Source organism: Chrysemys picta, chromosome 11 (assembly GCF_011386835.1).
Source record: "Chrysemys picta bellii isolate R12L10 chromosome 11, ASM1138683v2, whole genome shotgun sequence".
Classification (NCBI taxonomy): domain Eukaryota; kingdom Metazoa; phylum Chordata; order Testudines; family Emydidae; genus Chrysemys; species Chrysemys picta.
The window spans coordinates 29155993-29183928 of record NC_088801.1 but is presented as its reverse complement, the minus strand read 5'-3'; the positions used below and the strand labels follow the sequence as shown (position 1 = coordinate 29183928).

The 27936-nt window shown below is 41.1% G+C and overlaps 1 protein-coding gene across 2 annotated transcripts in view; it reads right to left on the bottom strand.

The window, feature by feature from the left end:
* The window catches only part of KCNJ3 (potassium inwardly rectifying channel subfamily J member 3), a 174655-nt gene extending 148003 nt beyond the window's left edge, over window positions 1-26652 (bottom strand). Inside the window, exons 1-2 of one of the 2 annotated variants that reach the window (XM_005296940.4) lie at window positions 24532-26652; window positions 12084-12300 (exon numbers count right to left, since the gene is read on the bottom strand). In XM_005296940.4, the coding sequence (XP_005296997.2) occupies window positions 12084-12300; window positions 24532-25218 (904 nt within the window). In that variant the 5' untranslated portion in view covers window positions 25219-26652. The remainder of the gene's footprint in view (window positions 1-12083; window positions 12301-24531) is intronic. The other variant, XM_005296939.4, reaches the window with a different exon arrangement.
* Between the last annotated feature and the right edge of the window lie 1284 nt (window positions 26653-27936).

The window sequence follows — 27936 nt, the reverse complement described above, 5'->3', positions numbered from 1 at the left end:
TACTTGAGAACTTCAATAGCTACTGGGTGAGCAATAATAAATTAGTCATAAATCACATTTTGATAAAATGTCACCATCCACTTCTTGACCTGCAGCTCAAGCCATAGCAGTTTATAAAGGAAATAAAGAGCGGGTACTTGCCCAACTGTAACTGTAGTTCTTTAAGATGTGGTGTCCACGTATATTCGACTTCAAGGGTGTATGTACCTCATGTGAATGAGACTGGAAATCTTTTTGAGTGGCAGCGTCTGTAGAGGCTGCACCTGCAGCCTGTATGCCCTCTTGCACTCTACCACTAAGGGCTTAAAGGGTGGTGTAGCTGCAACTGTTCGCCAATGCCTTAGCTAACACAGAACCCAAGCAGACAAGGAATCCACAGTAACGGGGAAGGAAGATGCGTCAGGGAATACATGTGGACGATACATCTCAAAGAGCCACAGTTGCCGTAGATTAAGTGACCATTCTTTCTTTCTTTGAGTGATTGTCCACATAGATTTCACATCCAGAGACTCACAAGCAGTAACCTGTGTCCTGCATGTGGTGCTCACAGTCTACTAGAATAATGACTGCAGGACAGCTCTACTGACACAAGGGTCTGATCTCGAGCCCTCCAACAGGAATAGTGCAGGGTGAAGGTGTGAATGGAACTCCAAGGAGCAATTTTGCAAACATTTTTGAATTGGGATGCCTCAAGAGATGCAGCAGAGGCTGCCTGGACTCTGTTGGAATGAGCCCTAACTTGCACAGGTAGGTCTAACTGGGCCAGCTCATACCATGTCTTGACAGTCTGAAACCAGTTTGATAGTAGGACAGGGGTTCTCAACCTTTCTCTTTCTGAGCTGTCTCCCCCCCCACACACATGGTATAAAAACTCCACGGCCCAGCTGTGTCACAACAACTGTTTTTTCTGCATATAAAAGGCAGGACCGGCATTAGGGGGTAGCAAACAGGAAAACTGCCCCAGGTCCCACACCACAGGGGGCACCATGAAGCTAAGTTACTCAGGCTTCAGATTCAGCACGGGGTGGCAGGGCTTGGGGCCCCGGGCTTCAGCTCCATGCTATGGTGCTTTGGTTTTCTGGCCTGGGCCTCAACAAGTCTCATGCCGGCCCTGCTTGGCAGACCCCCTGAAACCTCGTCAGAATCCCACAGAGGGTCCCAGACCCCTGGATGAGAACCACTGGTCTAGGAGATTTCCTGAAGAGCTTTGTTCAGTAAATAATGAGAGAGGCACCCGGCAATATCCAAGGTATAAAGCATGGCTTGTCACTACAGTGAAGCTTGGGGAAGAAGACAAATAGGTGAATCATCTGATTAAGATGAAAATCAGAAACCACTTTAGGTAAGAACCTTGGGTGAGGTCTCAGAGTCACTTTGTCCTTCTGGAAAACAGTGTGAGAAGATCCCAATATGAGGGAGCTAAATCTCCCCTATTCTTCTGCCCAATGTAATGGCAATTAAAAGGACAATTTTAATAGACAGTTGGTAGAAAGGAAAGTATGCCAGCAGTTCAAAGGGAGAACCCATCAGATCTGTTAAAACAATACTGAAATTCCAGCAGGAGGGTGGGTATCTCTGATTGGTGGGAAGTCTTAAATAAGCTCCATAAGGAACCTAGTCATGGTTAGATGGAAAAAAGCAAGTTGGCCTTTCACATGAGGGTGTTGAGCACAGATAGTCACCCTCTGAGGGCACTAATGGAGACACCTGAGTGTTCTAAGGTGAGCAGGTAGTAGAGACTGATGACAAGAGGAGCCCCCACAGGGGACAGCCAATTCTGTACAGCTCAGATGGAGAATCTCCTCCATTTGGTAGCATATGTGGGTTTAGTGGACTCTTGCTGCTCTATGGTACAATATTTGGAACTGTCAAGGAGGAGGATCTATCTGTAGACGTTAGCCAGCCAGCCAGCATCCAGGCAGTCAGAGGGAGGAAAGCAGAGTCCAGCTGAAAAACTTATCCCTTCAATTGTATGATCATATCTGGATATGCTGAAAGCTTGATTGGAGGCTGTACTTACAAGTTCATAAGGTCACAGTATCAGAACTACCTGGGCCATGCTGGGGCTATCAATAGCATCAGGGCTGCATCCTGTCTGATCTTCCCGAGCACTCTCAGTATCAGGGGAATAGAGGGTAGGCATACATGACCCTCAGTGATCACAGAATGAGAAAGGACAAAAAGCCATGACCAAGTTCCCCTATGGAGCAGAATCTGTGGTGTTTCTTGTTTAGGTCTGTTGTCCAGTCCCCCCATCCAGCACAAGATGTCTTGAAGGATAGAATCCTAGAAAGACCATTTATGGTTGTCCGAATATTGTCAGCAAGAACTTGTAGGTAGTCCACCATAGTGTTATGTAGACCAGGAATGTGAAGGGTTGCTTACTTGTGTGACTTGGTGATTGATGCACTGGTTCCAAAGATTAATTGTTTCCTAATGCAGTGGCAATGGCCATGCCTCTCCCTGTTTGTTGACAGGGTATATTGTCGTAGTATTGTCACTGAGCATTTGTACTGTGTCACCCTGAAGTAACAGGAAGAAAGTCATGCATGCCAGTGGCATAGCACTCAATTCTAGATCATTTATGTGGACATTTGACTCCAGGGGAGACCAGAGGCTGACTCTGAAGGTGACCCAGATGAGCTCCCAATCCTACCTTTGATGTATCTGTCATGGAGTCATTCAAGGAGGGAGGGGGAGAGAAGGCAGATAAGGTGTTCATCTGCTATCCGGCCTTCTCCCCAAAACATGCTTCTGTATAGGGAGTTAATAGCTTTGCTCAAATTTCACTTCTCAGAAACACAAAAACAAGGGCAATCAGGAGTAAAATTTGCTATTTCACTGAAAGAGTAATAAGCTGTCAAATCAGCCCATCAAAGCAAATGGTAAAATCTATGTGAGCTTAACCTTAGAACTGAAAAACCAAAAAGATGTTATCAATTAATTAGGGTCTCAATTATACCTATGCTTATTTAACATTAACATAAAATAATGTGATATGTCCTCCCACTTCTAAATACCATTTTTATATACTTTAACTTAACATGACACTATTTTGGTGTGACACACAAAATGAGTGCACTCCTCTTGCAACTCTGAGTGTTCTATCAAAGATTATTCCACAAGCAGAGCCATTCCCAATGATCTAATCATGATGTTACTAGTTCTGTTGCAGCAGAAACACTCAAAAAGCAACCAAATGTGCTTCTATTATTTAATTTCACATTTAAAACAGTATTATTTCCAACTATGCTTAAGCCCGTGTATTAAAGGAAAACTTTTCATTTTTAAAGATCTTTTCAAATAAATGTCTGTAGGAATTAAAAAAGGGAAAAGTCTCAAAATATAAAACACAATGTTAAAAGAAATTGAGTGCTACATTGTTTCCCTGATACTTTTCTCATGACTCCAACTTTCTCAAATTTTTTCTTAATATAATTGGAATTCCATATTTTCCTTCACACGGGTTTTTGTTTTGCCTTTTTTTTAAAAAAAGGAAATAAAGTTCTTCCTTTCAACCTCATATACTAGATTTTTATATGATGCAATATCTGGCATATCCGTATCAATGAGATGATAGAGAATGCTGAAAACATAGTTGAAATGAAGATTCTTCAAATGTTGACTAGAATTCTTGACTTTAAAAACAGCGCAGTAGCTTTAATAGTTTACTCTCTCTTTCTCTACACTAAGGATTTTTTTTTACTTTATTCATTATAATTAGATTATTAAAATGGGATGAGTTTAAGAGGTAGAAGTATTCCATGGGCCTAATCCTATAAACCACCCATTTATAGAACTCAGTAAGCTTTCTTTGTGCTGGGAGACTATAGGAGTGGCCCCTATGTTCACAGTACTTTTCAAGAGCATACTGAGACTAATTTACCATAAAAAAAGCAAAAACTGAGTTTAGGCAGATGGGTATTGAATTTCCATTTAAACTCAAGCTATAGAAACAATAAGCACTAAGCAAGGCCTTTTCTGTTCATTCTGTCATGTTAGTATTAACAAATGCACTGGACTAAGAGTCTAATATGAACCACAAAAGATTAGTTTGTGAGCTCTTCACAGCTGAAGGGGAAAACACAACTCCCCCATGTGATAATTTGATTATTTCTGAAGTGATCTCTTCTCCATGGTAATGACTGTCTGCAAGTCAATTTTATAAAAAATAAGAAAGCAGCTTCAGAAAACTGTGTTACAGGGTTGCTTAACGTTTTGAAATTCAGATATATTATGTTATCATATCTTCTGTGCTGACATGTAAAATCAGTTTGGAAAAAAAAAAGGTAGATGCAAAACAGAAGAAAGGCCGTATACTATTCTAAATATAAACTCACCCCTGTGTTGATCCTCTGCAGAGAGTGAGGTTCAGCCCTACTGAACTAAGGCATCTGAACTAAAAATAAAATATTTTGATACTGAATTTGAAATTAGAGTCAAATTTTAAGTTTTTAAAAAGCAGTTCTCTAGGCAAACAATAGTTTATTTAATGGCTACAAAGAAGATCTTTGTCTACAGAGAGAAACACCAGAATAATAAAAATGCATTATGTAACATGTGAACAGGTGTATACAGTACATTGTTGCATAGGTCTTAAATTTGACTTTTGGATATGCCACCTTAGGAAAAAGGAACCAACCAAATGCCAAGATAGATGGGGTAACAAATTAACAAATTCAACACATCGTCATTATAATATTGGAATGTACAGTAATTTGAACACTAAAAATTAAATTTCAAATCAGATTTAATAAAATAAGTTAAAACATTTTAATAAATGGTTTTTCCATTACAGCAAAACAATAACGGCTCCTATCGTTCCATCAGCTATCAGACAGGATGTGGCTTGGACAGAGAAGGATGGGAAGGTTTGGACTCTATGGTTAACACCATTCCCTGCTTTCTTCCTTCAATCCCACAGAAGAGCTTGCATGGGAATAGGTTTTGTGGGAGATCTGCTATCTGAAAGTGGATGGGGGGCTTCTTTCCTAAGTGGCAGAGACACCCACACCTAGATTAAATGCAGCTTCAAAAAACACTATCCCAATCCCTTGCTTGCAACTCCTTCAGAAAAACCCTTGCTCACTTTTAAGGCAGCTGTTCTCCAAGAACACTTCCCACATTGTGGGAACTTAAAAGGAGGAAATAATGTTGGCCAGAGTAGCAACAGAGAGAAATCCTAGGGAATAAGAAATTTTACTCCCTTGCATATCCTCAATCATGCAATCACTGTGGAAATTAACATGTAGTAAAAAGCAGTCTCTTCTACATGTGCATTTTGAGATACGGGGCATATTCCTGATTCCACTGCAGTCAATAAGACTTTTTGCTATTGAATTCAATGGGGCTGGGATTGGGACAATTGGGATTATCACTGAATCATTGCTTCTTATGTGTTCATTTGACATAGCAAAAATGTTTCATCCTTCATTACATTTAAAATGAAACATTAAACTACTAACTTTCACCTCATATTTATTATCACTGAAGATTAGTAATGGAATTCACAGACTTATCATATATATGAAACATGACCAACATCAAAAATAAAGGTCTTGAATTTACACTAAATGCAGACTTGGAATGAAACGTTGATGCTAACCAATTAAAATTACTGATCTATCAAACGTATATTTTTTAAAAGGTTAGGATTTCTGTATTCTTTTTAACAAGAAAACTTGGCATACTGCATACTTTCCACCTTTCTTTACTGCAGGAGTAAAGTTTACAGGATAATTAATAAATTGGATAATCAATAAACTCCTTCATCAACCAAGTAAGGACTTCTATGAAAGTAGAGGTGAAAGTATTAAGCATGAAAAGCTACTCTTGGACGTCATGAAATTTCATTTTTATTGAAGGGTATTTCTTGAGAGGAGACATTTGTAACAGTTAGACAGTATTTGGTTTCAATCAGCAAAAACTTCATATTAAGAAGCACACATTTTATGACAAAGACAGATAAGTAGTGAAAGTAAAAATTATCTAAACTGAGCCACAGCCTAAATAAAACAAAACAAAACTTTTCTGAACTAGAGCTCTGTGAGAGATTTAATTTAAACGCTCATCAAAAGGGAAAAAAGAGAGGGGGAGGGGACACGCTTTGGTTCAAATTCTGCCACCAATGCCATTCACAAAAACTGCTGAAGTTCATCTGAACTTCATCAACACACATTGCCATTTTTTCCCATCTAAACATTCACAAGCATTGAGGTTGTTCTGTGCTATCTGTAGAGTCTGACAAGGATTGATTAGGATAGGTCACATGAGGCATATCACAAGCTGTTTTCCAATATTGCCATTAGTTCCATCTAGTGTGACCTGCAAACCAGGTTCATTCAAACACAAAACTTAATGACCTGATCACTGAATTTCACAAGACATGTGAACAAAAACTGAAAAGAAGCTTTACTTTGCATATAATAGAAAATTAAGTTCTAGTTCTAGACAACAGGAACCATTCCAGCTGTTTAATATTCCATTGGCCTGATGCTCTTTTCAGTGTGTATATTCATAAAGAGACAGCACATTTTAAAACTTTCATTGAGTATTCCTGCATCATTTAAGCAGTACATTGGAGGCAACTAACACTATTTTATTGATGATTCCAAATAGCCTGACAACATAGAAGACTGGGTTTTCTAAAAGCCTTTTGCCTGAAAAATCCTGCAGGGAGGATTGCAAAATATATAAAATCCTACAGAAATCTCCACTTCCACTCTAAAAGACCTGCTAGCATTTAGAAGCAATTGCTAGCCCTAGTTGCCAACATTTACATTAATTCCTCAGGAAACAATTTATGTAACTTATTCTTTTTCTCTCATTCCTGAGGCAATCAACCCAGTCTGTATGAAATTACTGAGGATTTTTCCCTAATAGTAAAGGTACATATTTAGAGGTGGAATAATACAAGAGCCAGGATAGCTAAAAGCCATCCTTGATACAGAGCTCCAATCCACTGTTTAGGCTTGTTAGACAAGGATCATGTAAGGTAATAATAATGTACTCTCAAGAGAACACAGAAATCCATATGAAAGTGTGAGGGAGACCAAAGGGTGAAGAAATTATGTAAAAGCTAATTTTTCCACAAAAAAGGATTCATTTGTTAACAAATTGAATTATTTCTAACAAACATTACAAATCATCCTGCAATAACAAGAATATTTCTGAATATTATGATTCAACAAACATACATGTAACAGTCGAGGATGTAGTCTTCTTTTCTATCAGAGATACTGGTATCACTTTATGGACACCTACAATTTATAGCACTCATCCTAAAAGATGTGCATCATTAGGTTAGCAGGACAACCCACCGAAATATAGGTCAAGACATCTGGTGAGCTTTAAATTGAGGGAAGGTTCTGAAAGTTTGAGAGGGTTTCTAGTGGAATCATGTTTTGGGAACCTGCATGTCACTGAGAGATAACTTCATGGACGAAGGAGTAAAGTCCATGCCTGTTGATCCTACAGAAGGCACCAAGAACAGCAATGTTTAAATAGGGACCATAAAGGGAATTGTCTCAGACATTCCAATATACCCGCTTACACTAGCACTGTTTGTCTTCCTGCACTCCCTTAGGGCCATCATTGTTCAGCAAGGCACAAAATGTCAGTTTGTTGTAGGTGAGTATATTGGGCTGAGGCTTAGGGACCAGTTCACCCAAGAGTGTTGTTTGCCAGAAGGCCACTTCTTGCCTAAAGGCATTGCTCCTACATTACATGAGGGAAGAAGCAATTAGAATAAACCCCCAGATGATACACTGCTGACAAGGAAAGCTGCCCAAAACGCACAGCAGAAAAAGCTCTAGCCAGGCTGAGTCCTGTGAAGGAAAAGTGGTAGGCTGTTTCTTCACAGCCCCCATCCACCTGCAAGTATGTCCTCTTGCATTACTAGTGATATTATAGCCACTAATGTAGCTGGGAGTGGAGCTGCTGCCTTTCACCTATATTCTACTTTCTGCTGTTACATTACATTCAGCAAAATTTAGCAGGAATGTGTGTTAGTGGGAATGGCATTTCTCCAAGGCCACCTCATACATTTACTGCTACATGTGTCAACACCAACCTATACAGAAGTACATCCTCCTCTTCATACCATGAAACCATTACTAATAAAGTAGGCAGTTACACAGGAAACTGCTATTTTTCTTTGGTGTCCTACTTCCACGTTGGGGCTCCACGTGATACAGGCACACCTAAAAGCTGGGTGAGTAACATGAACGTTGATTTTAGATGTGGTCTCTGGGGATATGTATGTTAGTAACTGGTAGCATTTTGTTGCAACTGTTATTCAGAATATACAGAATACATCACAGATTATAATTTTACTATAGGAATGTTTGTAATATACAATGATGTTGTTTGTGGTTTGTAGTTTTTCATGGTTCCAGGGGTTGTTTGGCAGGAAGATTTTAATCCTTCCAGATGGGAATTATTGTTCCTCAATTCTGTATGGACTGATCCTGGCAGATGCTATACAGCTGCAATCCACTTTGCTCAGCAACTCTCAAGATCAGAATCATCAAGAGGGCTGAGTTGAACAGCTAAGGGAAGTGCTTAAGCAACTGCTAAAAATAACAAAGGAGCAAGCAGAAACCTAGCTGTAGCAGTAGGTTATGCCTGAGCTGAAATCCTGCCCTATTGAAGTCAATGGGAATTTAGTCATTGATTTCAGTGAGGCCAGGAGTCTTAATGCTTGTTTGAGCTGTAGATTAGCAGATCACTTTTAACATAGATAGAAGGAGTATTTTGTAGGCGGGGAAGGTTGGTTTGTTTTTGGCCCTTTTTTTTCCCTCTACTGAACTTTAAAATTAAAGAGTAGTTTTTATATAACCCTTACCTGGTTCTTCAAGGAGATATCCCAACCTCTCACAATAATGGAAGGTGGGCAGCAGGGCACTTAGGAATCATAGTCATCATCATTTACATCATATTAGTTAGGAATACCACTGGAATAATGGAGATACTCTTCAATTTAAGATACACTCATTATAGTAAACATACATCAAGCTGCACCTCCTGTCCAAATTTGGAGGAAAAATTCCTGCTTCAGACCATATCTGCTGGGAAGCCTCATGAAAACACATATTGCTAGTGCAGACGGATAAATCTGTCACTTTTGTCCTAACCCATATTGTTTCCCTAGAACTGCTTTTGTACATTTCTGTGTTGAGGAAATACAGTCACTCTTCCAAAGGAGTTTGGATACTACAGTTTCCTGCGTCTTTGTTATGATTCAACTGTGACCATTAGATGACATTGCAGAAGTGACATCTATATGAACAGAAGTCATAGCAACATAATTATTACATTTTCAAAAGAGGATCCTCTCCCTTAAAGTTATGCTCTTAAGGCCAAATGCTCTTAAGAGTTGATGCTGTCCCAAATCAAAGCAGAAAGGGAGTTCCTCATTAGCCTCAATCTACCATATGAAGGCAGTAGGATGTGTTGCCAAGTGTACTGAAAACATTACATCAGTAACTTCCTTGGAGCGAGGAAGAGCTCACCCTGGTGAAAGATGATCCAAGGATCTCAGTTAAACTTATAATGAACACACCATTAAAAAAGGCCAGTAAATGGATCCAATAAGTAAAAAAGTCAGCATGCAGTATTTAAGGCTATGTGTTGTGGGGGGAACCCAAATGGTGTGGAGAAGCCCTCCAAAATGTGAAAGAGACTGAGTAGTGTTTCCTGGTCTCAGAGATCACAGAAGCCTCTCTATGTGAAAACTATGTGGTCAGAGTGTGACAATCTTTCCACAGCATCATCAGCCCAGAAACCCAGGCAAAATAATACTGAACCAGTTAGTGTTACCTTACACAGGTAGCACCTTCCACTGTAAGAACTGACCTCTTTCCCAAGGAAAGATTCAGGAGCAATCACAAGACAAGTGAGCCTAGAAACTAGTGCATAGGAAAGGATGTCCATGTGCACAGTCGTGGCTCCTGAGATCCATGGGGGTCCCAGAGATTTAGAGGGGTAAGCCCTTTTCAAGGACTGTGTGGGGGCAAATCCTGCCTTCCATCCCAAAACAAACTCAGAAGACAGTCTGAGTGGGAACTCTCAGTTTTTCCCAGGTAGGTGGCAATCTGGTCCATAGAGAAGATCAGAACTGGTATGTTTAAAAAGGGCAGTTTTTAAAATGAAAACTTGTTTAATTTTTATCTTGTAGTATATTTTTGGGAAGGCATAATAGGAAGGAAAGGAAGGAAAAAACTGGAGAAAGATTTTTTTAAAATGTAAAAGACAAGAGAGAAACTTTCTAATTTTCACTTAATCTAGTGAAAACACAGTTTATTGTTCAATCCAGGAACATGTGGTAAATCCCTATAAGTAATATGTTTGGCACCAGAAACTAGACTAGACTGCCTTTTTATTTCAGTTCTTTATTTGTATCACTTGTATTTTTCTTCTCTATAGACCAGATTCACAGTAAAAACTGTCCACAGTGCAGATGTCAAATGTATTTTGTATGAAATCAGCCCTCCCTTTTTTTCTTTCTTAGTCCTCTTACAGTACCATCCTTTTCCCATTTAATTTCTCACAGCCTGCTTTCCCGGCTGCATTCCACTGTTTCTTCTCCATTCTCAAACTCTAATAGTCTAATTCTGCTTCATCTCTCACCAGTTAATTGAAGAATTGGGTTGCTTTCTCTCTGAGCTTCTCCTGTTCTATCTTCTGTTCACATTCTCTCTATTGTACTCTAAGCTCTTTCGTTTTTTTCATGCTTTATCCATATATATTATTTTTCACTTCGTTTATCCCATTTTTGTCTACTTCTATAAATCTCGCTCCTGATCCTGCAAATTCATGTGAGTTAGGGTTTTCAGAATAAGATCCTACTCCCAGAAGCTTATTTTTGATAATATGAAGACCATTTTAAGACTAGAATATTTACAAACATTGAATTAAAAAGGGGGTGAAAACACAGCCAAAGCAAGTTTAAAAATTCCAATGATTATTTGCAGAATTCTTTTCCCAATATCACCAATCTCTAATAAATAGCATATGCATAGTAGTTCTGTTTATATAAACATTCTGAGTCTTAGTCCTTAAGATTTTAAACAAGCAAAACACTCACTAACGTTAGCAGGAGTTTTAGTTAAATAAGGACAAAGGACCTACTTCTGCTCTCACTGACTTCAGTGGAAGCTGTAATGAATTTATTCAAGGACTGCGAGCTTAGGCCCTCTCGCCTCTATCCTGCCACAACCTCTGTGCATGTTGACTCTTGTCCACATGCTCATGGCCCTATATTATTCAATATCCCATCCTCAAAAAACTGGTATTTTTTGGAACCGAAGGTGTATTCAAATTACATTAGTGCGGACAATGTTCAGAATTAGAACAGTATGTTTGGATTAAAAATACAGTTAATGGCAAATTCTTCATAAAATATACTCCCTTGTTTATGTACACAGTGTACTTTTCTCCTTTAGAAGGAATCTAATATCAAAAGTTTCTCTTTATTTTAAACATTTTCCCCTATTACATTTGGGTAGTACAAAAATATTTAAAAACAAAAATATGAACTGAAAAAATAGTAAATAGAATATTTTCCTAAATGTATTATCTCTAAATATTCTCCCATTGAAGTCATGCTTATTAGCATGCACACAAGCCTACTGGTGAGTCTGTCCACTAGTAACTCCAACACAATCATGCATGTACCTTGTAGCAAACATAAAATACATTATTCTTCAGTAAAGACTGCAATGAGAACAGACCTGCATGAATCTGTCATTTATTTTCTACATTCCAAAAGGCCTGATACAGGCACAACTGAGCAGCTGAATCAATTTCTACAGCTATCTACTGTTATTTTATTAGCTCACCAACCCTCTTGAGCATGCAGATGCATATTTATAAAACATACGTTTTAGTTTTCAACACAATTGCTCAAATAATATGTAGTTCACTTGAAAATAGGTGTACAATCACCTTGTATGCATTAATGACATTCTACTACAATTGAGTAAAAGCCATTGTAAAAATCTATTTCACCTTTGGAAAAAGCAACACAATTATAAACTATATACAAACATATGTTTTGCTGGGTTGTTGTTTTTTTTACTCACCAGTTGTTTCCACAATGCCCTCTAGGATGACGACAATCTCAAACTGTTCAGTTTGCATGCTTCGCTGAGAGAGGTCATAGAAGGGGCTTTTGGCATCAATCACATGGCAGATCGTAAGTGGGGAAACAAGAAAAAGTTGATCTGCCCCTGTGCTAAAACCTACATCCAGTTCAAGTTGATCAAGAGGGAGGAACTCGCCCTCAGGTGTCTGCCGAGACTAGACAAGCATGCAGGAAAAAAAAGAGAGAAAAAATATCACCGCTAGTACAGCAATTTTCGAGACAGCCTGACAGCAATTCACATCATTGCCAACACTTTGCACTATCAATCATCTGAGACAAAATCCAAACAAATCATTATGCAGCTATGTTATAGAAAACCAGGCACAAACCCAATGTTGTTCATACAGAACATGCATGAATTATTTACGATATACATCTTACTATAATTACAGCTCACTAACTCATGAGCTTTGGAAAAATGCCTGGCCCCAAAATGTCTGTTAACACAAATTACAGAAGTGGGTGTACATCAGTGGTGGTTCTGCCACCAGGACACCTGGGGCACTGCCACACTGAAAAGTTAGGAAATAAAATCAGAGTAAAATAAATGTGCCTTTAATCCAATTCTGCAGCTCATTCACAGCCTTCATTTTACAGAACAGTTCAGTCAAAGGAAGTACTCATGCAGGGGCAGCTCCTCCCATGATAGTTCAGGCAACAGAGTGTAAATGGGCATGTTTGACTAGGGGGCCCCAGAGAAAAGCAGCAAGAGTTCATTGAAAAGCCACAAAACCAGTTGAAAGGAAATTTTAAAAGTACCCTTAATTAGAGCCCTGCTACTATCAGGCAAGTGGTTGCAATCAAGTCCATGGGACTAGTCACATGTAAGGGACTACTCCCTGAGAGTCAGGGTGGCAGATTCAGGCCATTAATGAGTATCTGTGCAGCCAGAGAGAGTTACATTGCCCCTCCAACAAGTTTAACCTATTGCCACTGGTGTATATATGTTAAAATGTAATGTAAAACCACTGCATGCTACAGAATGTATCCAGAAGACCAAAGAGTCACAAGGCCACAATAGGCCTTCTATTATAATAAACTTATTACATAAATCTACTGCATTTAAATGTATTAATGGGCTGCTCAATGAAATGCAGGTGTACGGAAGCTGATTAACAATGCTTAATGGCAGTGTAAAAGTGAGTAGAAAACGTATTTTAAAGTATTCCCTTAAAAGATTTTACTCTAGAATAACTACATACTCAGTGTGCATAACTGCATAATCAGAGTAGAGAGTGTTGTAGTTAATGGTTGTCAACTTCTTTCCTATAAGCTGTATTTGAAGAACCTCATAACAAATCTGTAAAAATATTCTGAGCTGAATGTTGAAGTTCAAAGTGTCAGCTCAAATAAACCCTGTTTAAAAAAATCTGCATATTTAAGTTAAACTTTGCAGGTCATTATTATTTCAGCACCTGAACTAGCATCTGTATAATCTCAAGCGCACTAGCTAGGCCTGCCACCAAAACACCACACCCACACTGCCTTTCACAACACAGTCCTGGAGCCCAATTCTATTGCATGCAAGGAGTATGGAGTCCTCTTTCCTTGTCTCATGCAGCATAACCATGGCAGTTCTGCAGTATTAGGAACTTCTGTGTCTCTGAAGAAGCTGGATAAATTTCACCATATCTAAATGTACACTGGTAATTATAAGTTGCAAATAAAGCCAGTGGGGTTTATTATTATATGATGTATATATTCTCAGGGCTCTTCTACACTGCCCTGCAGTTCAGACTACGGTGGCCTGAATAGCAGTGTACACCAAAGTGCTACACTCAAACTCCCTCATGTGGATGTCGCAGGTGTGAGTGAAAAGGTTCCTCATTCACATTACTGTAATACAGTTTGAAGAGGATTACATTAATATGAACTAGGAACCTTTTAGTTTGCGCCAGCAGCATCCACACAGGGGAGTTACAGTGCAGCACTTTGGTGCGCATTGCTATTCATAGCCCCATAGTTCAAACTGCATGGCAATGCTGACAAGCCCTTCAATTTTTCTCTATGCTTTGTTTTATATTTAAAATATAACACAAAACTAACACAAACAGCTAAAACTGCCTTTTATCAAAAACAGGTCATATGTCCTCCTTCATGTTATTCTTTTGCACGATTCTGTTTGTTAGTGAACAAGGGAAACAGGATGCAAGCTTTCTAGGTTTAATGTCAAGTCATTATGAAAGCTATTTGGTAGGTAGCAGAATTGGAATATCAAAGGCAATCCTGCAAATCAAGCTTCAAATGGAATCTATTTTAAAGCAGTTTGGAAAAATTCACAGATTTCAAAATGTTGATGACAACTGCCACTTTTTTTTTCCATTTTTGATCATCTTAATCTACCTGTATAAGGCAGCAACATTACGTTTTTTTTAACCAAACCTTCCGAGTTTTACACTTAAAAAAAAAAAAAGTCATATTTTATGGCTGTAACTATAAAGATGAAAAATATCATTCCAGTACTGTGAAAGACGCTTTTTAATCTGATTTAATTGAAACTTTTGCTTTATAGGCTACATTGTGTGTCTAGAACTATGCTACATTGTGTGTCTATTATTCAAATGTACATATTTCAAAATTATGGGGAGATTGTTTTTCTTTCAGTTACAGTAAGCTTAGGTATTGTAGCAATTATTGGTTAAAATACTGCAGACCAGAATGTGATTTTCCACGTTGTTTATTTTGTCCATTTGACAGCATTTTGCGTACAGTCAGTTTTACTGTTTCACATGTGATCAGGCCCTTGTCCTACAATGGGCTCTGCATGGATACAGCACTCCTCTTGTGCAAAGGCATGTTTGGAGCGTTAGTTTATCAGTTTTCTTTCTGTTTGTGAAAATTATTTACTCTGCAACAGAGGATGGGAGGAAAAATGTTTTGTTTTTTGTTTTTTTAAATAGGAAAATGTGATGGTAAAAACCACAAAAATTAGCAGAGGGATTCAAGGGCAGGTATAGAATCTGAAACCACTTTTAACACATTTATTAAAATTTGACTAGATTTCAAGTTTATGGTACTCATTTAAGGTTTGTTCTGGAAAACCTTTTTGAAGAGTACTTACTCACACAAGTAGACCCTTGACCTTACTTTCATAAGTAAGAACTCATGTGGCTACTCACATGTATAACATTTAAATTTAAGCAAGACCGGAACATTTTCAGATTAGAAATACAGTGCACAATTTTAAAAGAGAGGATAATTAACCATTGGAACAGCTTATCAAGGGCTGTGTTAGACTTTTCGTCACTGGACATTTGACAATCAAGATGTTTTTCTATGAGATATGCTGTAATTCAAACAGGAATAATTCAGGGAAGTCCTAACACCAGTGTCATACAAGAGGTCAGACTAGATGATCACAATGGTCCCTTCGGCCTTACAATATATGAAGGAATCTTCCATTTTATTTCCAATTAGTTTTAACTTTGTAAATTACCAGGTTATAAAGAGAAAATTATCCTACCTCCAATAACTAAATACAACAACTTTATGTACTTAATTTCATCAAGTGGCTCAGGCAATAAACTGAGTGAAATGCAAATGATTTGTTAATATAGCCATGATCTCGCACAAAAATTAAATCTTTATATAGTTTTTGGATTACTAATTTACATATGATGTATAGTAACAAAGGACACTTTGCAATTCTGTTACCATATATCACCCTCCTTCTTCTCTTCCTATTGACTCAATACACCTCCTTTCCTGCTGCTCTGCCATATTTTTCCCTTCTTCTCTCCCACCTCCTGCTGTTGCTCTGATTCTTTATTTCCCTTTCTTAGTGATCTGACTATGCTGGCTAGCACAGATCACTGTAGCCTTTGCTGGTAACCACAATTTATTTCAGAGTAGCAGCCGTGTTAGTCTGTATCCGCAAAAAGAACAGGAGTACTTGTGGCACCTTAGAGACTAACAAATTTATTAGATGTATCCGAAGAAGTGGGCTGTAGCCCACGAAAGCTTATGCTCTAATAAATTTGTTAGTCTCTAAGGTGCCACAAGTACTCCTGTTCTTTTCACAATTTATTGTTGACTTTGCTTTATAAAACAGAGAAGTTATTTTCTCTAAGTAAATGTGAACTACCGGTAAGTCAAAAACTGGCACATCTGCCAATACCAACTTTTGATATAAGTGACCAAAATGAAGTTTCTGGTTTAAAGTAATATTGTAATACTTTTTTAAACTATTCATTGCTGATATAGGCCAGATCTTGCATGCAACTTTACTAACATGGATAGTTTTATTTAAATCAAGGGGATTACACACACTGATAGAGTTACATTCTTAAATGTTGGCAAGATCCAGCTTGTATTATTTCCTCTAATTATGTCTTTTGTTGTTATAATTCAGAAGGCATCTGTAATTAAATATACTGGGACTGTAAACATTTACAAAAATAAAACTGTATCTGCATATATTTAAAGTGTGTATGTGTATATACACCTCTACCCCGATACAACACGGGAGCCAAAAAATCTTACTGCGTTATAGGTGAAACCATGTTATATAGAACTTGCTTTGATCCGCTGGAGTGCGCAGCCCCACCCCCCCAGAGCACTGCTTTACCACGTTATATCCAAATTCGTGTTATATCAGGTCACATTATATTGGGGTAGAGGTGTATATATATATATATATATATATATATATATAGATATATGTACACATGTGCCCTTGGATTGTAATGTTGATGGTATTATAGTCAGCATAGCAGTGAATTACAAAATCCGACCAATTATGGTACCAGAGGAAGTCATACTGGTTGCCTTGAGAGAAAGATCCAGCTTTTAAGCAGCAGAGGAATCTGCACTGGCGGCTGTATATTAAAAGCCTCTGAAACCGAAAGACCCTTCCAGATAGGAAGCAGAACAGAGGGTCAGAAAAGGGAAACAGAGAGATAGAGAGAGAGAGAGGACACACAAATGCCAAAAACATACAGGTGTGCCACCGGACATTTTTGGAAGGGAATTGTTTTTGTTAGCAGTCGTGTGGTCACTTCAATAATGTAAAAAAAGCAATGCAACTGAAAACAGTCTTGTACTTAACTTGGTGACATGGTTACAACACGATGGCATATAAATCAATAGCTGCCAAAATTGGTGCTGCTCCACTGTGTTTTGTATGCACTTTGAATAGCTGAAAATACTTTGCATACAACCATAAACTTCAGTTTATAAGCAATACAACCTGCCTTAAGCACTTAAGGTGGGGCACGGAGCTACACAAAACTCAAAAGTCGTGGATGAGGGGGTGTGGGGGGGGGGAAAGAGGGGGTGCATGCTGCAGAAAGTCTGGGGGATGTTAAGGTAGCTAAGATGGGTGCTGAAGGCTGTAGGGCAGTGATTTTTAAACTTTTGTACTGGTGACCCCTTTCAAATAGCAAGCCTCTGAGTACAACCTCCCCTTATAAATTAAAAACACGTTTTTATATATTTTACACCATTAAAAATGCTGGAAGCAAAGCGGGGTTAGGGGTGGAGGCTGACAGCTTGTGATCCCCCATATAATAACCTCATGACCCCACCCCCTGCTGTAGGGGATAGTTTGTTGCTGCATGGAGCTGTCTGAAGTAAAGCTGGGCTTTTCCACTCACCTTCTGCCACTGCCTAAACCCTCCCAGTGGCATCTCCCCCTGGATCCAGTAGGGGAAGCCAGGAGGAGAGTAGGTATGGAGGCCTCCTGGCTGCCTGCTTGGCAAGTTATACAGCAGCCCTTGGTGGCCAGCAGCAGCAACTCCTATAACCCTGATGGACAGGAGATCTCAGCTGAGCTACATCACAACAAGGGGCAGCTGAATGAGAGTGCAGTATTGCCACCTCTCTACATTTTATCATGACTAGAGATTCGGGGGTGTTCACTTACCTCTCTCGTGAAAAAATAATGAAAGGCTGACATTGACAACATATTAATTTTCATAAATATTCAAAATGGCCACCATCTCCTATTACTGCCAATGGGGCAGGAGATGGAGGTATCAGGTGGCAGCTCTCCCAGCCTGGTGGTAGCGGTGGAAAAGGGGAGTCCTCCCAAAGCAGCCAGGGGAACGCAGTGTTGCTTGGGATCCAGACAGAGAAATCCTGGGGGGCAGCAAGGCAATGAGGGGGAGAGCTGAAGAAGTGGTGCTGCTGGGTCCAGGGAAGAAGAGAAGCATCAAGGCAGAAGGGAGTCAAGACATTAAAAGGAAATGTCTGGAAGTTCCCACAGCTTAGGGGTGAGGAGATGGTAAGTGGAGTCTCCATCTGAGCAGCCAGGAAGAGGCATGCATTTTGTGTGCATTAAAGGTTGACTTTTCAACCTGAAACTATCTCACACACATACCCAGAAGAGTAGAGGGGAATTAAAAAGTCACAAGACAGACTAAAAAAAAAAACATGGTTTAACGATGTTTCTAAAAATCTCATGATTTGTGGGGCAAATCTCATGAGGTTTTGAGCTCTGCTTCATGATTTTTGATCTTGAGAGGTTCAGCTCAGGATTTTTGATTTACTGAGATTTCCAGGATATTCTCAGTATTCTCCGATGCATGATACTTCATAGTCTTGCAAACCTCTTGATGCTTTACTGCATTATATGTACATCCCAAATAAGGAGTAGTATGTAATAGCACCAACCCATGAATAGAGTCAGGAGCATCCCGGTTGTACTGGAAGTGGGGAGCAATTTGTTGCACCCTTTCAATACATAGCATGCGCCCTCCTCCCAAGTGGTCGACCAACTCAGTAGGCTGAAGGAGCAAGAGCCATGGTTCTACCCATTCCCTGTCCCTCCTCAGCCACTTGTCCTAATGGATCAGCAGCTGGTCAATGGAGATAAAATCATTACTTTTAAAAAATAATGTAAAACTTGACATTTAAAACATTTTAAATAATGATTTTTTATTTAAATTGATTATATTTAAATCAGATTTTTTTATTTCCCTGTTTCTAGTTCTTTACCTTCTTACCACTTTAAACTGCTAATGTAGATGTTTTGTGGTTGTTTCTTTAATTAGTTTCCAAACTGGGTTTAGTGTTAGTAGAATTTCGTTAGTCGTGGTAGTAAATGTTAGTGGAATTCAGATTTACATGGAGTTTTTTTTTTTTTTTTTTACTAATAAGTGTCACACTTCAAATCCTCATCTGTAGTGAAAAGGAAAAGTCCAAGGTTTCAATGCTGCTCTTATTATGAGCAAAACAAATTCAGACAAAACCAATAAGCGAAAAGTCCATGTTATATCTGCCACTTTCTGATATATTAAACTTCCACAAGTCAAGAAGGCTGAAATACTTAGACCAGGCTATATTTCTCTATCAAGATTTGCAGTTTGAAGTCAATGGGACTTGTGCTCCTAAGTGACTTAGGTGCTTTGGAAAATCCCATCCTCAGCTCCCTAAATATGGGTTTAGGATCCTAATTTTAGGCTCCTATTTTTGAAAATTTTGGCCTATGTGCATAAAAAAAGTTCACCAATAACTGATAATATATTGAAAGTCGAAATAACTTTTCATTGTTAATGCTGAAGCTCTTTTATTCTGACATGACAATATTTTATGCTTCAAAGACTGGTTTTAATAAAAATGCAATTTTAATGGCTACTACTGCAAACATTTTTGCACATGCTTAAACTTTAAGCACATTATGAGTCCAACTGAAGTATTCATAGGAATAAAGTTACCTATCTACTCACATGTTTCCAGGATCAGAGATCAATCTGAACAAGAGTATAAGAGTCTGGGCCCTACATTATTTTAAACAATAGGATTGTAGTTTGCAAGTGATCTCAAATGAACTTTATGATGATGGACAGAGTTAACCAGAGAAGACTGGAAAATATATATTTATATATTTGAGGCAGAGGATAGGGAGTGGGGAGATAAAGGAGTCAACAGAAATGACATGGTTTTCACTTTTGTCAAAATTCTTCAAAATTTTTGGAGTTTTGTCAAAAAACCTCAAAACCAAACATTTTCCAGAACTTTTAGTTTGAGTTTTTTGGGTATTTTTCAGAAAAAAAAAATATTTCAACAACTTACATTTTTGTGAAAAATTCTAATTTGTTGAAAAAGCCATTTTCCATCAAATTAGCATCTTAATAGAAGGTTTTCTTCAAACCAGCTGTAGAGATAACTTTGAAATTCCAATCTTATTACTTTGTCTTGGGATAAAACAATGTTTCACTAACCTCTAAAATGAATGTCCTGTGTTCCTCAAACAAAGAAAATCCAACATAGGTCTCACAAATCAGTGAAAAATTTTCCAAGTACTATACTGGAATGGAAAACTTTTTTAAAAGACTATTTACACATTTCAGTACTCTTTGTTAAAGTTTTCCTTTGCCTACAAGATCACTCTCACTGCAGAATTTTTTTGTCAAATAATTTTATCTAGGAGCCAAGTTTTGTCCAGCATGCTCTGGGCTCAGCTCCCAGAACCTGCGCATGTTGGACGATCCATGGTGAAGAGAGATTCACAAACTTTTCAGAGTATACCGTGCAGAGCTAGTTGGGGTCAGTGTACATAGCTTCTAGCCATTTTCTGGCCCCTAACTTACCCTTCTCCTTTAGCTAACTCCACACACACATCCCCATCCTCGCAGAGAGCTCTCCACCAGGTCTGAAAAATTGAGGAAGGACACATTTCCACAAAGCCTAGGGAGACATGTGTGTGGGGAGAGCACCCTCTATGCATGTCAGCTCAGGGACACAATCCAGTTCAAAATTACCATAATGCACAAACTCTCATACTGTTACTGTTTGTGTGGCACAGTATGCATAAACATTCTACAGTACAATTTTTAATATAATGCCTTTAATTGTAGCCTGGTTTTATGTGATTTTATTTCTACATATTATGATGCATTTGGTGTTTTATTTAAATTGATACCAACACAAGTTTCTTCACAGAAATATTTATATTCAACACATTTGCACAATAAATCTCACTCATGGATTGGCTCACTCTTCCAAACCAAGCATAAAAAGTGATTATAGAGTCATGCACTAAGATCTGTAACATTTGCTAAGTTTTGTGGAATCATGGCAAGTTCTAAAAGCAGCTTCAGCTTTTATAATCCTTTGCAGGGGCATGCCAAAATTACACAAAGGGAGAACTTTTTAATTCACAGAGCAGCATTGTTATTGAAATGTACCACAGGGCTGAACACCTTAAAATAATTAAATATAAGGTAGACTACTGATTTTAGCCCAGACCTCTAACTGGACAGTAGAGCCTAATAATGTAAAGCAGTTCCATGGTTTATTTTGCTGCCCTCTTAAGATTAGATGAACACCAACCTGGTTATTTCACACACAATTTATTTTAGTAATTTAAACCACTGATAATAGAAAACAATCCCCTTTAACCAGATATGGAAAATATATAACTAAGGTCTGATTTCGTTATCAAAAATATCGAAAATAGCTGCCAAGGGGGGAAAGTTAGAGTACCTCCCTTAAGTATTTCAATTTTGATCTATGGAAATTATCCTGGCAGGATAATAAAGAAGCAACTTAATTTCTATAATTTCTTTAAATTTTTCTATCCTATGATGCGTATGAAAAATTCACTGAAGTTGAGGACAATGTGTGGGCTAACACACTATGGACCTGGTTCTCCAAATACTCCTGAAAACAGAATAATCTCATTTGGAAATGTTTGTTCAGGTCCAAATTCCACAATCCTGCCACTGAATCCATGTAGTGAGACACTTGTATCGGTGCTCATCTGGATAGGCAGTGTGCACCGCTGATGGGTCCAGGAGCAACAGGGCCCTCCCCTCTCCCCCCCCTCTCTCCCCCCCGCACAAGTGGGGGGGAGAGGGAAAGATCTGAAGCAGGAGCAGCTGGGGCACAGCTCCTGCACTTCCCCAGGTTCTCCCTCCCCATAGCATGTGTGTCTGGGAGAGGGGGAAGGTGCTGCTTCTTTCTCATTTCCCACCCCCATTCCCTGTGCTGTGGGGCCTGTCCTGCCTACTACTGCTGCAGCCATTGGACATGGAGGGTAGGGATGGGCCAGCTGATTATCTCTCCCCTACAGGGCAGCAAGAAGGTGGACACTGTGTCTGTTTGGTGCTTGGGAGCAGCCACGTTGGGCTCTTTTCCAGGCTCACCCTTCTCTAGTGAGCTAGATCTCTTATGATGCCAGGAGAAAGCTGATTGCCAAATTTTCTTCGGGCTCTGGAAGGGATTTTTCCCCATATGACAAAACTGTCAAATTTCTATGTGGGATTTTTCACTTTCCAGCCATCATCCTGGAGGTCCAGATTTAGGGTTTAAATAACATCTGTCATGACTTTAAAAGTTTCTAGTACAGTTGGTGGGTTCAAAAGGGTCCGAAGTGAGGTCCATGTAACCCAAGGGGCTGCTTGGGCAAGGACCCCAAGCATAGCATTGCACGATAGGGGGGTACGCTCCTGTGTCTCTCACACTGTGAGGTCTCCTCATCTCTTCTACCTCCTGCATGGAGGAGGGGAGAAGAGGTTGGGATCTTGGCTTCCAGCCAGGGTTCCTGGGCAGGCCGGAGTGGGCATTGCCCTCACTTCCACCCTCACGTCTGCCAAGCTGGAGCCATTGACAACCAGTTGAAACCTTCTCTAGAATAGCCCTGCCAGGTAATTTACAAAGTTTTAATAAAGTTGCAGCCTCCGCATTTAACCGTACTGTGGCATATATGCCTCATTGTTTGGAAATCAATGGGACTCTGCTAACACTTTTCAAATTGCAGGATTGGGGCCTTAGTTAAAACTATGGAACTGCCATGATTTTAAAGGACTTCCACAGGGATAATTGAGAGCAGAATTTGGCTTGGGAGAGGGGGAATACCTTAACCTTTGTTACCAATAACCCTCGAGAATATTTTAAAAAATGTTTTTAGTTTTCAATATTTTAATGTAGTGAATATCCATTTTCTAGAGGATGAGTATTTATAATCAAATTCTAGTCAATTTCATTTGCCGACTACTATAATCTAGGGGCTTCATCCAAAGCCCACTGAAGTCAATGGGAGTCTCTCCCATTGACTTCAATGGATTGTAGATCAAGCCCTATAAAAATACTGAAATGTCTGAGTTGCAAACACTTCAGGTTGATATTTTAAAATATGTACTGTTTACGACAGAATTTTTCTTTTAGAGCACCATAGAAATATTTCAATTGTTTTTAGGTTTTGGACCAAATTTGACTTGAATCTAAGTTTATTCTAGATCATGTAAGGATGTTAAATTATATTTAGCATGTCAGTATAATGGTCAGTTTTCCTTACAAATCATCTATACAAGTTTAAAACCCACTATCTTGAGATTAGGCCTCCCATGAAGTTAATGAACTATATGCACAAATTTCCGTGACTGGCCCTCAATATTATTAAAAAAAAAAAGATACACCAGAAAATTGACAAAACAAAAACAAAAGTTAAAACAATAACCAGAGATTCTGAATGGAGATTGCTTTCTTTAAAAACAGACCCTGTTTACTTAGCTCAAAATGTAGGCTGTATAATGTTAAGGGCAGGAATCTACCTATTCTGTCTATAAAATGCACACATATTACGGTGCTGAATAGACATAATAACCAAACTGGAAATGTGTTGACAGCAAACTATAGTGTAAAGGGTGCTGAGACCAAAAGTTAAAGGCCAACTGTAGAAAATACTCTTGTGCTTGCAAGATACTCCAAAGACTGACACACAAAGAAGCAAACAAAGAAAAATGTTGATTTAAAAAACTGACCTGGATGGAGGAGAGTTTAAAAGTTAACTCTGACTTGGGAATCTAATGCTTTGAAAATGAAGATGATTGAATGAAGATGAGTTCTGATAGAGTGGGAATGCAAGAACTCTGGAGAAAGAAGAGGAAGGTTGAAATTGGAGAGCTCAGAAGGAAGGTGATGGAGCTGAGAGTGCTGTAAAGAAAGAGGAGAAAGGAAGCAGAAGCAGAAAAAAAAATATGGAAAAGCTCTGGAGAGAAGAGGAGGAAGGTATTGAAGTCGGAAGTGGTAAGGTGGAAAAATCATCTTGAATGCTCTCTGGAAGAGGTGGGAAAGTAGAAGGGGAGCTGAGAGTGGTCTGGGGAGAAGGAGGTTGGTGAAAGGGGAAGAAAGTGTGAGTGCTTCAAGGGAACGGGGAAAGGTGCAAGAAAAGGTGAGAGAATTCTGGGGAGAGGGTGAAGGGTGAAATGTGAGTGCTCTGTGGAGGAAGAGGCAGCATGAGGACTACAGGAATATACAGGAGGTGTTAATGCAGAGGAGGAGGAAGAGATGGTGTGAAGGTTCTGGAGAGAAGAGGAAAGTGAAGGAGGAGTTGGATGAGCTCTGCGAAGGAGACAGCAGCACAAGAGCTGTACGGAGAGATGAATGGTTCATGAGGATGTTTGACCGCCAAGGAGAGGGCAAGAACAGGACCATGAACTTACTTTAAGTAGCTTGCAGCGGATCTGCGCTGAGACCATGTGGCTGTTGCGAAGGTTGCCTACCCTGAACATAAGGGTAAGTTTGCCGTCCCGCATGGAGATGACAGCATGCTCACTGAACATCAGTGTCTCTGCCCGCTTCTTAGGCTGGGACATCTTGATAAACATGCAGCCAATGAGGAAGGCATCCACGATAGAGCCCAGGATGGACTGGAAGAGGAAGAGGATGATACCCTCGGGGCATTTGTCAGTGATATAGCGGTAGCCGTAGCCAATGGTAGCCTCAGTTTCAATAAAGAACAGGAAGGCAGAGGGGAAATTGTAGACATTGGCCACACAGGGAGTGTAGTTATCATCATGGGCTTTGTTCAGATCACCCCGTATGTAGGCAATGAGCCACCACATGGAGGCCATGAAGAGCCAGGCCACAGTGTAAGTGAGAATGAAGATAAAGAGATTCCAGCGCCACTTGAGGTCCACCAGGGTGGTGAACAGGTCCGACAGGTAGCGGCTTGTCTCGCTGCCCAAGTTGCCATGCTGCACATTGCAACGACCATTCTTGTCCACAAATCGCTGCCTCTTTCTTCTAGGAGCAGCTGCTGCCGCTTGCTGCTGGTGGAAGCCTGAGCCACTGGAAGAGGTGGTCACTACCTGGTAATCGTCCCCGAATTTCCTTCGGAGTGCAGACATAATATGGAGGGGCTAGCCAGAGTCACCAGAAAGGAGGCACCACTAGGCTTGCACAGCACAAGGGGGCAAGGGTCTGCCTCTCCCCTTCACTCTCTACTTTTCTACTCTTCTCTCTCCCTGCCTCTTTCCTTCCCTGTTTCTCTGCCTTTCTGCACTTTTCTGTCTCCCTTCCTCTTTCTTATTCTCTCCTTACCTCCTCTTTTCTTTCCCTTCCTGCTTCTCTCCTCACTCCCCTTTTTTCAGATGCTTCCTCTTTTTCTTTTTGCAACCCCTTACTTTCCAATCGCTCCCCACTTAACAGGCAGAACCTTCCCTTCCTTCCCCGCCCCCCTTAAAACCAGGAGCCACACAAAGACATGCAGTCCCGTTTTACCTTTGTGCAGCTCGCTCGCTCTGTATCTCCCTTATTCCACTTCCCTCTGCTGCACCTGTATGTCAGAGGGGGAAAACCGATGTATTCCGAGCAAACTAGCTGCAAAGCCTGCAATGAGAAGGGCAGATGCTTGCCCCCTCCTCCCTGTCTTCCTGCTCCTCCACGGCGCTATCCTTTGGCGAGGACCGGGCACAAAGGCATCTCTTCCCAGGCTCAGTGCACCCCTGGTAAGGCGGGGAACGCCAGCGGCAGCCCTCCCGACCCCCTGCTCTTCCTAATCCCCCCACCCAGCAAGGGAGTCTCTTTCCAGCCGGACTCTCACTATCGGCTGTTCAGCTGGACACAAGTCAAGCACATGGGCGGAGAAGCGATCGGCGAGCACCAGGCACCCCAATCCCCGGGAGGAGGCAGCTTCCTCGCTGCGTCTCAGGAGCTGCTCCTCTCTCTCCTCAGCCCCGGTTCTGCTGCTTACAGGACGGCTTGAAATACGGGTCCCTCATTATCCCCCGGCGGCGGCTGGTAGCAAGGAGAGACCCCAGGGAGCCCGGCGCGGGTAGCTCAGCAGGAAGGACCCCTGTTGGGCTGGCAGCTTCTCCCCTTCCTCTGCAACCCGTGGGGTGGGGGTTACAGCCTGGCGGTTGCTCCCGTTCAGGTTTTTAGCTGGAACAGAAATTATGCTCCACGGGTTTTTTCCTCCTCATGCTAGCGGGCGGCGCGATTCGCGGCGTGGCGAGGCAGCAGCAGCAGCCCCGGGGGTGTGCGCGCGGCGGCGCGTGCGAGGAGCGGCGGAGCTCCGCTAGCCCCGCCTGCCCCTGCCTGCTCTGCACCTCTACTGCTCCTCACTTGGCTCTGCAGTGCCGGGCAGCACCGCCACCCCAGCGCCCCCAAAGCAACGGGCTCCCCCCAGCGGCTTCCAAACCCGCCTCCCTCCTACCCTGGCTCCCGCAGAGGAGGCAAACGGGCTGCGGCTTATGGCTCGCGGATCACTGGCTCGGAAGCCGACAAATTGCTGTGATTGTGGCACATCATCGACAGCAGAGGCAGCGCTCCGTGCAAATGAGTTGTTCTCCCCAAATATTCCCTAACTCTCCCTCCTCTCAAACCCTCTGCTTCCCACACCCCAGCGCTGCTCCTTTCCCTCAGGTCTCTCACCTCTCCTCACACTCCTCCCTCCAGCCCAACCCAGCCCCTTTCCCCAAACAGCCCTTGCTGTAAATAAATTAATGGAGCTTTCCTATCTCCTAGAACTGGAAGGGACCTTGAAGGTCATCAAGTCCAGCCCCCTGCCTTCACTAGCAGGACCAAGTACTGATTTTGCCCCAGACTCCTAAGTGGCCCCCTCAAGGATTGAATTTACAACCCTGGGTTTAGCAGGCCAATGCTCAAACCACTGAGCTATCCATCCCTCCCAAAGCCACTCAGTTCTCCCCCCCACTGCCTACCCCTTGTTCTTCTATCCTTGTCTCCCCACACTCCTCCCACTACCCTCCCCTTCATAACCCCACCTCTCATTCTCCCTTCCATCTAAATACCCCTGCATCCCTAATGCCCCTCCTCCCACTCCCCCTCAGCCAAAGCAACCCCCCACCCTGCACACGTCCCTCCAGCTCCCCTTTGTGCCTTGCCCTCTCCAAGGTCCTCCCACCTCTCCTCTCCCAGGTTTCAGCTTCCCCCTCCTACCGGTCTTGTATCCCACCCTGGATGAACTAGGGGTCACCAAATGAAATTAAAAGGCAGCAGGTTTAGAAGAAACAAAAGGAAGTATTTTTTCACACAATGGACAGTCAACCTGTGGAACTCTTTGCCAGAGGATGTTGTGAAGGTCAAAACTAGAACTAGATAAATTCATGGAGGATGGGTCCATCAATGGCTATTAGGGATGGTGTCCCTAACCTCTGTTTGCCAGAAGCTGGGAATGGACGGCAGGGGGTGGATCACTTGATGATTACCTGTTCTATTCATTTCCTCTGGGGTACTGGCATTGGCCACTGTCGGAAGACAGGATGCTGGGCTAGATGGACCTTTGGTCTGACCTAGTAGGGGCATTTTTATGTTCTTTTCACGTGCATGGGGCTATGCATGGGCCAGCTCCCCTTCTTTCCCTCCTGGCGGTGGTGGGGAGTACAGGCGTGCCTGGGACTGGCTCAGTCTCCTCCCTGGATCTAGTCTAGCTCAGTCTCCTGGCTGGCTCCTCTGCTCTGATCTAGCAGGATTGGCTGGGGGAGGGTGGGTTAGAAGGCCTTTCAGCTGCCCAGCAAGGAGGCAAAACAACCCCTAGAGCAGGGATACTCAGACTGAGGTTCTGGAACTGCAAGTGGATCTTTAATGTGTCTCCTGCAGCTGTT